This window comes from Sus scrofa, chromosome 15, assembly GCF_000003025.6.
Source record: "Sus scrofa isolate TJ Tabasco breed Duroc chromosome 15, Sscrofa11.1, whole genome shotgun sequence".
Lineage (NCBI taxonomy): Eukaryota > Metazoa > Chordata > Mammalia > Artiodactyla > Suidae > Sus > Sus scrofa.
The window spans coordinates 64486822-64502565 of NC_010457.5; the positions used below are offsets into that span (position 1 = coordinate 64486822).

Sequence of the window (15744 nt, forward strand, 5' to 3'; positions counted from 1 at the left end):
CATCCTCGCCGACCCAGGAGCTGCTAAACTCCATCCTTTACATCCAGGCAGCATGATGGAGAATGGCATAAAAAGATGCCAGTTCTGTTTCAAGTTAAGTCTTCTCAGACATTCTCCAAAACATTACCAGTCATCTCATTAGCCAGAATTTAGTCACATGGCCACAATTACAGGTAAGAGTAGCTGAAAATATTGTCTATTAGGTGGATAGCCATACACCCAGCTAAGTCTAGATTCTGCTACTAAATGAGGATTGGAGGAAACTAGATGTCTTTGAAAAAACTTATCCATAGTCTTCGTAAAGCTTTGATCCATTAGATTTTTTTTCATTAGAAAAAGAATATATGGAGCTCCTGTCGTGGTACAGTGGAAACGAATCTGACTAGGAACCATGAGGTTGCGGGTTCGATCCCTGGCTTCACTCAGTGGGTTAAGGATCTGGCGTTGCCCTGAGCTGTGGTGTATGTTGCAGACACAGCTCGGATCCCGAGTTGCTGTGGCTGTGGCATAGGCCAGTGGCTACAGCTCTGATTAGACCCCTAGCCTGGGAACCTCCATATGCTGCGAGTGCGGCCCTCGAAAGACAAAAAAAAAGAGACAAAAAAAAAAAAGAAAAAGAACATATGTGCAACAAATCAGACAATATAAAAATTTATAAGGGAAGAGTTAAATAATGTCCTTAGCCTGTTAGCTCTCCAATATCAACTCCAGATACTAAGAGTGTATATAATTTTCATAAATTTACCCATACTCAAAAGTTACTTTGAAACTTGATGGATTGTTTTTCTTTTGTTGTGAAATACAATAAATATATAGAAAAGTACATACAATGTATAGGTTTAATATAAAAGTAATTATAAATCTCCATGCATCACCAGCATCCCCCTTACCTCCTACCAGTTCCCCCACTTGGAGATGCCCTCCATGATCACCTCTCCCATCCCCCAGGGATGTTCGAATCTGTTAGGTCACTTTTTTACAAATTCTTATTCTCTAAAAAATGTTTTTAAATTTGCCTTTTGTTTATTTAAATTTAGAAGAGTAGCTAGTCTATAACCATTGTCTGCTAATTCCAATATAAGAAACTTTATTGTTCTCTTCTAATGGCTCATGTTTATGCTGTTTTGAACCTCTGTGAGCTTGGGATTCTTATTCTTCATTGCGTCCGCTCATGTCCTTGCAAAAGTGCTTGTTGTATCTCTCTGAAATTTAATATTAAAGTGGCTTTCTCTAGAGAGTTTGAATTTGCTTCTGTGAGGCAACTAGGGGCACTGTTAATCTAGGTCTACTTTAAAAAGTTTTTCTTCTGAAGATACATGCACCCATAAGTTCATTGCAGCACTATTCACAATAGCCAAGACATGGAAACAACCTAAATGTCTATCAACAGATGAATGGATTAAGAAGATGTGTCACATACATACAATGGAAGACTACTTAGCCATAAAAAAGAAAAAAATAATATAATTTGCAGCAGCATGGATGGAGCTAGATTTTCTCACACTAAGTGAAGTAAGTTAGAAAGAGAAAGACATGCATATATGACTGGGTCACTGTGCTGTGCAGTAGAAATTGATAGAACACTATAATCAACTATAATGGAAAAATTAAAATCATAAAAAATAATTAAAAATTAAAAATAAAATGTTTATCAAAGTCTAAAAATGAAAAAATGGTTTTTCTTCTGGAGAGTACTATTTAGGCAATGGGCACTTAGACCTAAAATCCATGTGATAGTCAGGCTCTGTATATAGCTTCTCATGAATAAGGTTTTCAGTTTGTTTTTAGGTTGTTGTTGTTTTTCTTCATTTCTTTTTTTCCCCCCGCTCTACTTAGTAAGAAACCCAAGCTTATTCCCTGGGGTTAGAAGGATTTGGGTTTATATCTGATTTAAATTTGCAATAAGCAAAGATACCTTTGACATCTCTGCTAAACATGGCAGTTTCTATTAGTTCCCTATGCTGTACAGTAGGACCTCATTGCTTATCCCCCAGCTATTAGTATTACTGAACATCTTTTGGATATTCTCCTCTGTAAAATTTGAATATTTACTTGATCACATTGAACATTCTCTTCCGAAAATTTTCCATGTGTGTTTTCATTTAGCATTCCCTCTCATTCTCTCTTTTTACTCTCTCTCTTGCCATGGGCATGAACATACATGCACATGGACACACACATGCAAACACATACACAGAGGCTCTTTTATCTTTTAAATAGTTACCTTTTTTTCAATCATGTATGCTACAAATATCTCTACCCCACATTTAATTTATCTTTGGTTTTATTTATGCTGTCTTTTATTATTCATTTTTATTTTAGTTTGCATGTAGTCAATTATAGCTGTCTTTTTCTTTTATAGCAGTTGGATTTCCTGTCTTATTTAAAAACAGCTTCCATACTGTAAAGTCATAAAAATCTTTTTTTCTAAATTTTCTTCTGACATTTAAATTGTTTTATGTTTCACAATTAGATATTTGATCAAGCTGTAATTTATTTTTGTATATGGTATGACACTGTGGTACAGCTCTGTTTTCTCCCAGATGGATAGATAATTATGCCAGCATCATTTCAAAAATAAACTATCCTGGAATTTCCACGTCTGCCAAGTTACTCTTTAGATGTCCACAGAAGCCCTTCTTAGTACAGCACACACAAAAATGCTGAATAAAATATAAATGAAAAACTATTTTTTCTATTATATGATTAAACTGATGGGAAAATAAATGAATTGCTCAGCAGCTAAAAATAAAATGCAAATCAAAGAGATATCTGAACACTACGGCTTCCATTTACCCTGGAGGCATCTGCCAGTTCTTAGTAGTTAAGCACTGAGTTTATCAAACTGTATCACATGATTGGGAGATAAAACATGGTTTCTGAAATGTTAAAAGTTCACATCAGAGATCTTTGTATAAATCAGTCAAATATGAATGGCATTACATTGAAAATAAAATAGAAAATGTTCTGCAGAGAGAAACAGGGTATATACTCATATATTTATCTATCTCAACCTGGACTCTATGCAGAGCAGAAAAAATTAAAAAATCTCTTTAAGAGTTCTTCACTAAAAGTGTGGATCCACATAGGCAGACTTAGAGGCAGAATTCATGCTATATTTTGGCCAAAAAAACCTAATCAAAACACTAAATGGGTTTCAGTTGGTAGCACCTCCAGATACCTGGCAGAAGCTAATATAAATCTTCTCTGGAGGAACGTATTTTAAATACAGGCTTCAAAAGTTTCCTTCGTATATGGTTCTCAAAACATGAGCTTATAATCAAAAATTATAAAACGCACAAGGAAAGTAGCCACCAAGAATATGAGTCAGCAGAGTTAAAAACAGCAGATTCAAATGCATAGAAGCTATAGATATAACAATGATCAGAGATTTAAATATTAGAAAATACAGAGAAAGAGTTTAAAGAAGCTTGGAGAACAGGTACAGAATTCTCAACTTACCCCAAATCAGAGAAGGAACTGTGAAAACTTATTAAGAGGATTCACAGACAAAATCCATTATAGGGAGACAGATTCAAATTATCTTCCAATGTGAATGGAACTTTTTCATCTATTTGTTTGTTTACCCTAAAACAATCCACCCTCCCCATCCACACCCCCCCAAAGCACACACTAATTTGGGTAAATAAATACTTTTTAATTGAAATGGAAACACTCTTGAAGAGTTAAGAATATCTCATTTACTTTTGAAGGTGAATTTTCCCCATCAAACTGGCTTCTCTCTTAATTTCAGAGAAAGCTGTGAGTGGACACTTTGCATGAGTTACTGTGCAGGAAATTTAATGAAGCCCTGGGTGTACTAGACCTAAGGTTCCTGGAGTCAGGGCAAGACATGTAGCATCAACAAAAGAGGGCAGGTATTTTTAGAGTTGAAGAGAGCTCTACTTATCTGGCCCAAAAATAAGCAGTAGTAAGAAATTAGACAGGTTACACTACATGAAATATATATGTTTAATCTTGTTTAACTGATTTGTATAGCCTATATTTAATTTTAATTTTCAACTATTCAGTACTATGCTTATTTAATGAAAAGAATAATACATTTTCTATTAATAGAGACATGAACTTGAAGCACTAGTCAAATACATGGCTATTTTTGCCTTTCAAGTTTTACATATGAAAAAACCCTGTAAATATTTGTAATAAAAGTTGAACTTGGAAGGTCACTCCAGTGCATCAAAGATAAATACATCAATAAGCTTCAGAGAAAGCAGCAATTTTTCTAATGTATTTCCATCAAACTATAAAATTACTTCCATCAAAACAATTAACTCATAAAAATTAAACCTACATGCAATGTCCAACAAGGAAGTACTTTAAGGGCAAGTGATTGAATTTAATGTGATCTAAATCAAATCTTGCTTAGAATTATCTGAATTAATTTGACTTCAATCCAATTTAGTGTTAAAAAGAACAGGTAAGAAGATTTTAAAAGGCCATCTAAAAGAAAAACATTGCAAATTAAAATAGTAACTGTATTCTTAATAGATTTTCGAACTAGTAAATTAAAACAATAAATGTCCTTGCTGCATTTAAAATTACCACATTTTAAATATCAACTAAAATAATGTTTCTTGTAAATATGTAAACAACTTTTTAGTGGGGTCTGACAAGAATTTTTATTTAATGAAAGAGCACAGAGTACTTCACATTTTAAGAAAAAATGTAAAATTCTTGTTCCATATGTGTGTGCATTTAGGTTGGGAAAAATTACATAAAATAAATATATATATATATTTTTTTTCCTGTATGTCATAATGGAAACCTGTATGAAAGCCACCAGTCTAAGGTTTTAAGAATTTAAAGCCAAACCATTGAAAGGATTTTTTGGTAGGGCAAGAGTTTGTGCCTGCAGATCTCCAATTGCTGAGTTACTAGGACACCAGCCAGGAAAGGAATGGGGAGAAAAAACTCACAAGCAATATTCAAGGTGGGATTTTGTCACAAAGAAATAAAACAAAAGCCCAATTATTACAAACAAGACCCAGGACAGAAAAAGACCAGCTGAAACATGATAAGAATAAGTTACTATACCTACATCAGGTCAGCTATCTAGAAATTACCCCACAGTCTGAGGTGATGGATGAAAGAGCCAGGAGCAAGGATCCACTTGGCTTTCAACTGGAACTGAAAAGGGAAGTCCCAGATTTTCTCCAACCTGCTTTGGTCACCTCCTGGCCTTTTCTTCTACCATTTTACCCATGAATGTGACATAGAGAATTAAGTACTATAGAAATGTCATACTGTCTACTTTTTCAGTGTGTCCTTAGATATTTCATAAGTATGTGATCACATCTGAAATTGATAAATTCCTAGTAGGCAGAGCAGGAAATATCAATCACATTCACTGATGACACAAAATGACAGAATGCTTGGCAGTGGCTGTGTCACCACTCGTCCTGGAGGTTCCCAGCTCCTCTCCAACAACTGCTGTTCCAAACACAGCTAATAATAATAATAATAATAATTCAAACACAGCTAATAATTCAGTACTGCCTCACAGAGAGAACAACCCAACCCAAGATAACTGCATGTGCAGTCCTATTCAATTTAATGTTAACTTACCATACCATGTCATTAAAAACAAATTCTTAGTTTATTAAAAAAATTTGATATCAAATAAATGTCACAAAGCATATTAATTACTGGTTAAATAATAAATATCTTCCCTGCTATAAGTAGTATTTGAAAACCAATTAAGGTAATCCATCATATCAGTAGACTAAAGAAGAAAAGTCATGTTATAATCTCAGTAAATCCAAGAAAATACTGAAAATGTTAATATCCATTCATGATTGAAAAAAAAAAAACTTTCCTCAAACTAGGAATAAAAGCAAATTTCCTTAGTTGCTAACATGGATCTAAAAAAAAAAAAAAAAAAAAAAAAACCTTCATACTTAATGGTAAAAAAGTGACTGCATATCTCCTAGAACTAGGAACAAGGCAAGATCTTTACTTTAAACACTCCTACTTGTCATCATATTGGTTGTCCTAGCCAGTGCCAGAAATAAAGGAAAAGAAGTTAAATGTATAGAGATCAGAATGGAAGATGTAAAACTGTGAGTAGTCATAGCTAAGATTCTTGTGTACATATGGTGTACCCACTGTAGCTCAGCAGATTAAGAACCTGATATAATATCTGTGAGGATGCAGGTTCCCTGGCCTCCCTCAGTAGATTAAGGATCCAGCATTGCTGCAAGCTGTGGTGGAGGTCACAGATGTGGCTTGGATCCGGTGTTGCTGTGGCTGTGGTGTAGGCCTGCAGGCATAGCTCTGATTCAAGCCCTAGTACGGGAATTTCCATATACTCCAGGTGTAGCTGTTTTTGTTTTTTTTTTTTTTAACTATCGTAACATAGAAAATGTCAAAGAGGAGTTCCCCAGTGGCCTAGCAGTTAAAGATCCCACATCATCACAACTATGACGCAGGTTTGATCCCTGGCCCGGGAACTTCTGAATGCCACAGGCACAGTGGAAAAAAAAATAAATAAAAAATTTTTAAGAAATAAAATTCCAAAGAATCTTTTAAAAAGCTACTAGTACTGATGTGTTATTTTTGGAAGCTTATAGGATGTAAGGTCAGTATACAAAATTAATTTTATTTTCATATACTAGCAATTAACACTTAGAAATTGAGATGTTAAAAATACCATTAACCGTAGCATCTAAAAACATGAATACTTAGAGAAAAATCCAAGGAAATATAAAAGACCTGTTTTCTGATGACCACCAGATACTAGGAGTAACTGAGGAAAAACTAACTAAATGGAAAAATATACTATGTTCATGGATGAAAAGAGTTAATACTGTTAACATGATTATTTTCTCCAAATACTCTAAGTTCAACCCAATCTAATAAAAATTTTAGCATCATTTTTTTGTGAAAATTATCTAAAATTTAAATAGAAATACAAAGGACTTAGAATAACCAAATCAATTTTGAAAAAGAACAAAGTTGGAGGGGGTCATACAATCTGATTTTAATACTATGAAACTACAATAATCAAGAAATTTGATAGTGGCGTAATAGGCATATAGAGGCAAGAAATATACTCACATATATATGGTCATTTTATTTTCTATCAAAAGGTCAAAGTAATTGAAAGGATAGATTTTTCAACAAATGATGCTGGGAACAACTTCATAGACATGGAAAAAATAAAAATTCCACCTAATATAGCATAATAGCAAAAATTAAGTTTAAACTGAACATAGTTCTAAATGCAAAAGATGAAATGGTAAAATTTCTAGAATAAAACATAAAAGAAAATATTTATGACCTTCAGATAGATAAAGACTTCTCAGAACATGAAATGTGTAAATATTAATATATATTTTTTCTTTTTAGGGCTGTACCCATGGCATATAGAAGTTCCCAGGCTAAGGGCCAAATTGGAGCTACAGCTGCCAGCCAACGCCATGGCCACAGCTATGCCAGAGTACTATCTGGTACCCCTACCGACTAGCAGAACATGGTTTTATGGATAATTCCGTATTGAGAAGACACATTAAAGAAGCCATTGCTGCTAACCAATATAAAGACTTTCCCTCTCTTCCCTAATCTTTTGATTACTGGTCATGGGAAGACCACCATAAAATATAAGGAGCCTTCACTTTATTTAGGATGTCTGGTCTACCAACAACTAGGGGAGAAATATAAGGAAAGAAAAATTCTGGTATCAGAATAGATACCAGATCATACCAAAAAAAGGGAAATCTATGGAATCTGAGACAAAATAAGTGTGGTCTAAAATCCAAAACTGCTGCTTGCAGCTACTTGCTTTGGGGGATGAAATATGCCAAGCACGATGTCTGAGGCAGTAACATGCAGCATAATGCTTTAGAATAGTGTTTCCCAAAGAGTGGGGCAAATATTAGAGATGGTACATTAAATGATTTTAAGAATTCTTGAGATGAACTGGAGTGGTAAACAAACACAGTATTAAATAACATTGAATCACACAAGAATTTCTTCTCTAATTCTCTTAGATTTTCTGATTATGTATCAAAAAGCCTCATTTCATGCTAGTATCATTTTCTTCTCTCTTTTAAAACAAAAAGAAAATATACAATATCTAACTATAATGCAGTAGGTATGCATGTTTGTTTGTTTACCTAGATATCTTCTATTTTATGGCAAGTAAACTGTTTTTTCATTTGTGCTAGTGATGCCAAGTTTTTGCATGAAATAAATGTTCTTCAGCAAAAAAAGGGGGCAGGTAGGAACAGTTAATATCTTAAAAAATAGGTTAAACATACTATAGTAGAATATTGAGATAGGGTTATATATGAACATCTGAGATTGGATAACAGCAACTTTAAACGTCAAGGAAGAATATGTATTTCTACATAGATATTACCATACCAATAAGCACTAAATTATTACTATGTTAATAAATATTAAATAAAACTTACTAGCAGGACCTTTTTATGTCATAAATTAGTTTTTAACTTGAATTACCTGCCTCTTAAGAGCCCCAAAATTTCAGATTCCAGATTACTGATAAAAGGCAAGATTAAGATTTTTGTATCTTGTAAATTAGGATAAAACTCCATGAAACTGGAGGACAGGCAGGAATATATTCTCACAATATACGAAAGCTCAAATTCCACTCTATCTGTCTTTCTGTTAATGAGTACTCTTGAGTGTCAGCAGCCAAAAATATCAAGGAAGTACCCCTGAAAAAAAATTCTATCTCTTTTATGGCAATCTACTATTTTCAGTTTTGCTCTTTTTTCTCTTCTTTTTTCTCCATATACATTTTACATTCTTTCCTTTAAAATAATTCATAAAAATGTATATGATACTTTGGTTCATTAATCACTTCAAAAATATAATGCATGTGGACAAATTTCTTCAAAATTGCTAGGCTGTTCTCAGTGTTTTGACAGTCTTGTGCAATTACAAAAATCAACCTCAACTAGGCTCTAGAGAACTTCACCAGTTTTAAAAAAAGAGGGAGATAGAGATAGCTGTAAAACAGATTTTCTTATTTAAAGAAACATATAACAGTTTGGTTTCTATCATGGTTATAATTTCCCAAGAGAAAAATTAAATTTGGAACGAACAAAGACAAACCCTTTACCTGTTGGAAGGTGCAGTGTTATGTTGTTGCAAAAATCTGTGAAGCAGCATTCTGTTTTGGTAACATTGTTGGAACTATGACAGAAGACTTGTGCATTTAATTCTGGGAGAGAGACACAGGACTTGATCACCTGTTCCTTTCCATTGGTGAGCATAACTGAAGCCCAGCATGCTCCTTCTGTTTGGCAGGTAAAGTTTGAAGAGTCACACAAAAGACAAACACACTTCAAACCTGGAAAAGGTGAGACAAAAAGCTTTAAGATACAAGAGACATTATGCAAATTTATTTCATAACACTTGAAGAGAGAGATTCAATCTTAATGAAAATTGAGGGTTTAAGTAGCACTGGATGCTAATACTGTTATTCCCTCTCAGTCATGTGTTTTATCAGAAGGGTTGCCCAATCATCATTTACTATTGCTCATATTTTCACAAGCAATTTATTCAGTTGCTACTATATTTGAAAACAATTTTCTCATCCATGGTCTAAATCTCTCCCTTTTAAGCTCAACCAGCTCATTCTTAAATCATTAGTTCCTAGGAAATGCTAGGATACAGTACTAACACAACAACCTAGGGGCACTGTCCAGCATCACTTATTGAACATTAAAGTGTTGTTTGCTATAGGAGCTAAGCAAACAATCCAGTGTATTCTGTTCATTTACAATTTTTCATTTAAAGTGAATGTGCCAAACACAGACCTAACCATAGATATTTACAGCTTTAAAGAATAGTGGGTTTTTTTTTTCTTTTTAGCAAAAAAAGTTACCTGTGAGATATGGAAATTCCCAGGTGAGGGGTTAAATCAGAGCTGCAGCTACCAGCCATAGCCACAGCCATAGCCACACCAGATCCAAGCCGCATCTGTGACCACACCACAGCTCATGGCAATGCCAGATCCTTAACCCACTGAGTGAGGCCAGGGATTGAGCACACAACCTCATGGATACTAGTCAGATTCATTTCCACTGAGCCACAATGAGAATTCCAGAATAGTGTAATTTTTTACATTTATATTCTGTGATATTTTAACATTATTGTTATTGTCATAGTACCTTCAAGGCATTGATGAGCCAATATACTTCCACCTCTTCACTAAAGAATACATCTTAGAATAAGAGTCATTTGAACATAGATCATGGCCTTCAGGCAATTTTCTTTAATGAACATATCTATTCAAGAGCAAAACATGTCAGTCATAATTTAATTCATCTATATCAATAAAACCTTCAAAAATTGGACTTTGCTAAGTTAATCTGTTTCCTTCACAAGTTTCCCCAACATTCCTCACTTATTAAACACACACACACACATATATGTACACATAAACCACACTGACTCACCTGTTCCAACTGATGGAGTACTTTTGATATAAAATATCTGTCATCATGAATACTCCACTAGTTGTAATTTATTCAAATTTTATTTAAATTATTTTAAAATAGAACAATGCTGAACAAGCCTTTTGTATTATTTTAATGAAGGTTTTATTAAATTGCAACAGCTCTTTGCAATTTCTGAAGGTCCAAAGTTTTTCCATACAACTTTTTTACTCAAGTTAAAGTCTTTAAATACTAGTTACTCAAACTGGAGCTGATTTTATACCAGTAAAATATTTGATGCCTAAATGACTACTTCTATATTCAACTTCAAATACCAGTGTAAGCAATATGCATAATATTCCTATATAACTGCATGTGTAAGAAAGAACAAACCACTTATTGACCAACAGAAATTATCTCTTCTTTTGGTAATTTTTCTTGACCAGTAAAATACCATCCACCAAAATATTTTTATTACTATATGCTAAGGGAATTACAATCATGAAATAAAATACCATTTTGTTATCAACATTGGACCAAGCACATAGCTTACTCTTCTAGTTATTCCAGTGGTTATCAATATAGATAAATATAATCTATCACTGATACTTATGTGCTATAGTAGAACGTTATAATTAGGATTGGGATTCAGTAAAGCTAGATAAATAAAACCCAGGTGACTTCAAAATGTTTTAAGTCACTCCTCTTGCATAAAAGAGAACTCATATAATAAATATCCATCTACCCAGGTAGGTCTTCTGATAGTCGAATCTCTCTAGCATTTTCTGATTCCAATCTGACAAAAGCCCTAAAATCCTGGTAACAATCTTGGATGTGACTTGGCTCCTCTGTGTCCCCATTTCCTTATATTAAAGATAAGGCATACCTCCTCATAGTGTCATTGTGGAGAATAAAATAGTCAATCTATGTAAGGTCCTTAAAATAATGCCTGGTATATAGGAAGTACTACATAAATATCAGTAACTATGTCTTCTTTTACTGGAGGAGTTAAAGCCAGTTGTTCTATAAAACAATCAAAATACATTTGTAATCCATAAATGTCTGAATGAACTAAGGTGCACAGACCATCTAAAAAGCATAAGAAAGAAATGCATCTGTTTCTGCCCTGTCAAATGAGTTAAATGCTCTCATTCTTTTAATGGTCCAGGCTACAACCCAAAGGGTCACATAGCAGGTTGTCTGATGATGGTGCAAATAAAGAATTCAAAAAAGATGAAGGTTCCAGTTCTAGTTCTGTCACTCACTTGCTGATTGACTCTGGAGAAGATATTTAACCTTACAGGGCTTCAGCGCCTTCCTCTGAAAATGGGAAATGGACCAGGGGAGGGGCAGTGAGTCTGGAAATCTTGAAGTCTCACAGAATGCCAATGTTTTACAACTCTATGAATTTATGACATATGGAAATTTACTATTACAAAATATGGAAAGTTCACAATTAAAAAATGTACCCCACAGTGGTTATTCTTCAGTCTCACATTTTAAGTGGCTGAAGGTGGCAAGAATAACTCTCCGGACACATATCTGAAACCACTTTTTACTATACACCTCGTCAGAGTCTCCTTGAAATTTCTATTTTCAAGGGAAACCTAGCCTGAAAATCAAGGCCAGTAACTAAGGGATATAGATCTACTGAATGGAGACAACCATAAAGTACTCAACAACCAAACATATGTTAGTTACATGTGGGTTTATCATTGCGTGTAGTTCCCAGAGCAACCACAGGAGTTAGTTGTCACCCTCTCCACTCTACAGATAACAAAATGAGGCGCGAAAAGATCAAGCAACTGAATTAATGCGGCAGTCCTTCGACTACTCAGTGTTGTTTCTATCCTCCCAAAGCTGATATTTTTAAAAAGATAATACAAAAACCATTCTCCCACCTTACCAGTTTCTAGCAATGGTGAATAAAACATAATTTACTATAAAATTTACATTTTATATACAAGGAAATAATATTTTATTTTTGCAATAAAATATAATTCTAATACAGCAAAAATAAATTAGTAATTATTTAATAACTGACAATTGGGATTTTGATAGTTATTGTTCTAATTACCTCTTTTTTTTTTTTTGTCTTTTCTTTGGGCCGCTCCCGCGGCATATGGAGGTTCCCAGGCTAGGGGTCGAATCGGAGCTGTAGCCGCTGGCCTACACCAGAGCCACAGCAACGCGGGATCCGAGCCGCGTCTGCAACCTACACCACAGCTCACGGCAACGCCGGATCGTTAACCCACTGAGCAAGGGCAGGGACTGAACCCGCAACCTCATGGTTCCTAGTCGGATTCGTTAACCACTGCGCCACGACGGGAACTCCTCCTAATTACCTTTTTAAACAAATTCTACCTACCTACTTTCTGGGAGACAGGTGGTCAAATAAAAGTCAATATCCTGTGCCTTATAACTAGTATGATTAACCTTACCTTTCAGTTTGTTTAAGTTTTGTATTAAGTGTAAGCTTCTAAGTACCTAATCTGATACTTTCTCTTGGAAGCATTACTAGCTCCTTATAAAAATAATTATATAATAGCTCTTATCAAGGAATAATGTGGATACTCACTGAATGTTTAACAGTCTATAAAAATTTTCTTCAGTGTAAAGTAAAAGGTACCAGTCAGAAGAATACAGGCCAAGGTGATACAGGTAAGAACACAGTAAATGACACCTTACTTTAAAACTTGCACGATGAAGGAGTTCCCGTCGTGGCGCAGTGGTTAACGAATCCGACTAGGAACCATGAAGTTGCGGGTTCGGTCCCTGCCCTTGCTCAGTGGGTTAACGATCTGGCGTTGCCGTGAGCTGTGGTGTAGGTTGCAGACGCGGCTCGGATCCCGTGTTGCTGTGGCTCTGGTGTAGGCCGGTGGCTACAGCTCCGATTCGACCCCTAGCCTGGGAACCTCCATATGCCGCGGAAGCGACCCAAAGAAATAGCAAAAGACAAAAAAACAAAAAACAAAAAAACTTGCACGATGGAAAACACTGACAAAATTGAGAATGTATTGGTGATAATGGCTTCAAATGGTTGTTAAATGTTTTCACTTATTCTAGGTCAATTGACTGAACTATAGCACTTACAGAAAACAAAAATCAAACTAAAAGGAAGTTAAGATGTACATCTAATAGATGACCTACACATATTCAGTCTCACACTTAGTGGATGGATGGGAAATGAAAAATACAAAACATAGAAGGCTAGTGATGCTAATTAAAACACAGCTTGCCATTAGTGACGAAACATGCATTCACATTTAGTTTTTTTAAAAAAATTGATGTTAATTGAGTCAATTATACTAGAATATTCCATGACAGGAAAACTCTGGTTGTTGGCAGACAATAAGTCAGACTTACATTTCTTAAAATATTTTATAAGTTCCCATTATACTGTACTTGAGTCATATGGAAAGGGATAGCAAATGAAATTGAAGAAGGAGGTAATTACCCATAATAAGAAGATCTATTAAATTTTCCCCACAAGGAAGATTGCACTTTTCCTGTGTCTTCTTCCACCCTTTTAATTATCCTCCTCTTCCCCCTTTTTGCCAATTAGTCTATAAAAGCCAAGACATCTGTTACCCACAAGACATCTGTTACCCTCATGAAACCAAAGGATGTGCACATTCCTAATCAACCAGAAAATAAATGTGCATCCATATTTACATGTGATGGCAAGTACACCCTGGTGTCTAGAAATGTAAAAACCATCAGACTACAAAAAACAACCAAATGCATCACTTGTGTTTGTGTGCTATCCCTACTAAAATTGGGTTGGGAAAATACAAGTTGTTATGAATTAAATACTGTTTTCAAGAAACTGGTTTCCTACATTTTGGAACTGTATGTTGAAACATCTACTGGCCAGTGCCTTACATAAATTTCTGATATATACTCTTTCCTCTCTTCCAGGCATTAGTTGATTCAATTTCCGTGATTCTGGAGCAGGATGTTAAACACAAAATTTTTTTTAATTCAGAAAACTGTCTCAAATTTGTCCTGCTTCCTTTCATCATTTGCAAGCTTCTGAGTTAACAAAAGAACATTTCAAACTCATTTATGTGCTACATATGAAAAGTACAGTGACAGGAAAGGGGCCAGGACAATGGGCACTACTGTCTGTGAGGTAAAGCTAGACAGGGTCAAAGGAATCCAGGCAAAGATCTGTCTTCCCTTCCTATTCTTTTTTTTTTTTTTTTTTTTTTGTCCTTTTTTTTTAGGGCTGCACCCATGGTATATGGAGGTTCCCAGGCTAGGGGTGGAATCAGAGCTACGGAGCTGCCAGCCTATGCCACACAGCAACGACAGATCCAAGCCCCATTTGCAACCTACACAGCAGCTCACAGCAACACCGGATCCTTAACCCGCTGAGTGAGGCCAGGGATAGAACCTGCGTCCTCATGAATGGTAGTCAGGTTCGTTAACCGCTGAGACACAATGGGAACTCCAGCTTTCTATTCCTTTTCAAGTTTTATTTTCTCGTCATATGGTCATTTTGAAACATTTGCCTCTCTGGATTTTTTTGTTGTCGTTGCCACCCTGCAGCATATGGAGCTCCCAGACCAAGGATCAGATCTGAACTAGGGTTGTGACTTACATCACAGCTGTGGCAACACAGAATCCTTTTAACCCACTGTGCTGAGCCAAGGTTGGAACCTACATCCTAGCGCTGCAGAGACGCCACCAATCCTATTGCACCACAGCAGGAACTCCTTGCCTTTCTTAGTGGTAAGAAAAAAAAAATGGAATAGAGAAAGTAGCTTTAATAAAATATGGGCAATATAAATGCAAACCTTTTGGCAAAATGAGCTTTCAGCTTCTAGAAGTTCTATTTGCCCAGCTGCATTCAAGGAAATTTAGAACTCTTAAAATAAAGGAATATAATCCAACACAAAGGAAAATTGTTCCTTTGTGCAAGCAGCAATAACATTCGCTGTTCAAGAAGGCCTCACCCTTCTAGCTGAGAAGGAAGGGAATCACCTTAACAGGAATGATTCCATCCAGCAGAACTGCTTTCACTTCCAGTTGGAGGGCTCAACTTAGGAAAGAGTCCAGCACATTTTAAATAATAGCACTGCCCATTCTAAATGTCCTTAATCCAACAGCAACACTAAATGAAACCTAAGGTTCCAGCCTACCTCTACAATAAAGCACCTAAGACTTCAGACAAATTTCTCAACCTCTCCACATTTTAAGACTCCTTATCTGAAATATAAGGTCAGATTTCTAAAGGCCCCTCCTGTTTTGCAACCCTCTGTTGTTCTGGTTACCTTATCTATGATATAGAGCTGGGGTTAAAAATATGAGT

At 35.3% G+C, this 15744-nt stretch overlaps 1 protein-coding gene across 3 annotated transcripts in view; it reads right to left on the bottom strand.

Annotated features, from left to right (window-relative positions):
- ACVR1C (activin A receptor type 1C) overlaps positions 1-15744 on the bottom strand; it is a 76698-nt gene that overhangs the window by 34190 nt on the left and 26764 nt on the right. For 2 of the 3 annotated variants that reach the window (XM_003133418.5, XM_013984144.2), the window contains exon 2: positions 9107-9337. In XM_003133418.5, the coding sequence (XP_003133466.3) occupies positions 9107-9337 (231 nt within the window). Of the gene's footprint in view, positions 1-9106; positions 9338-10160; positions 10278-15744 lie in introns of all 3 variants that reach the window. The other variant, XM_013984145.2, reaches the window with a different exon arrangement.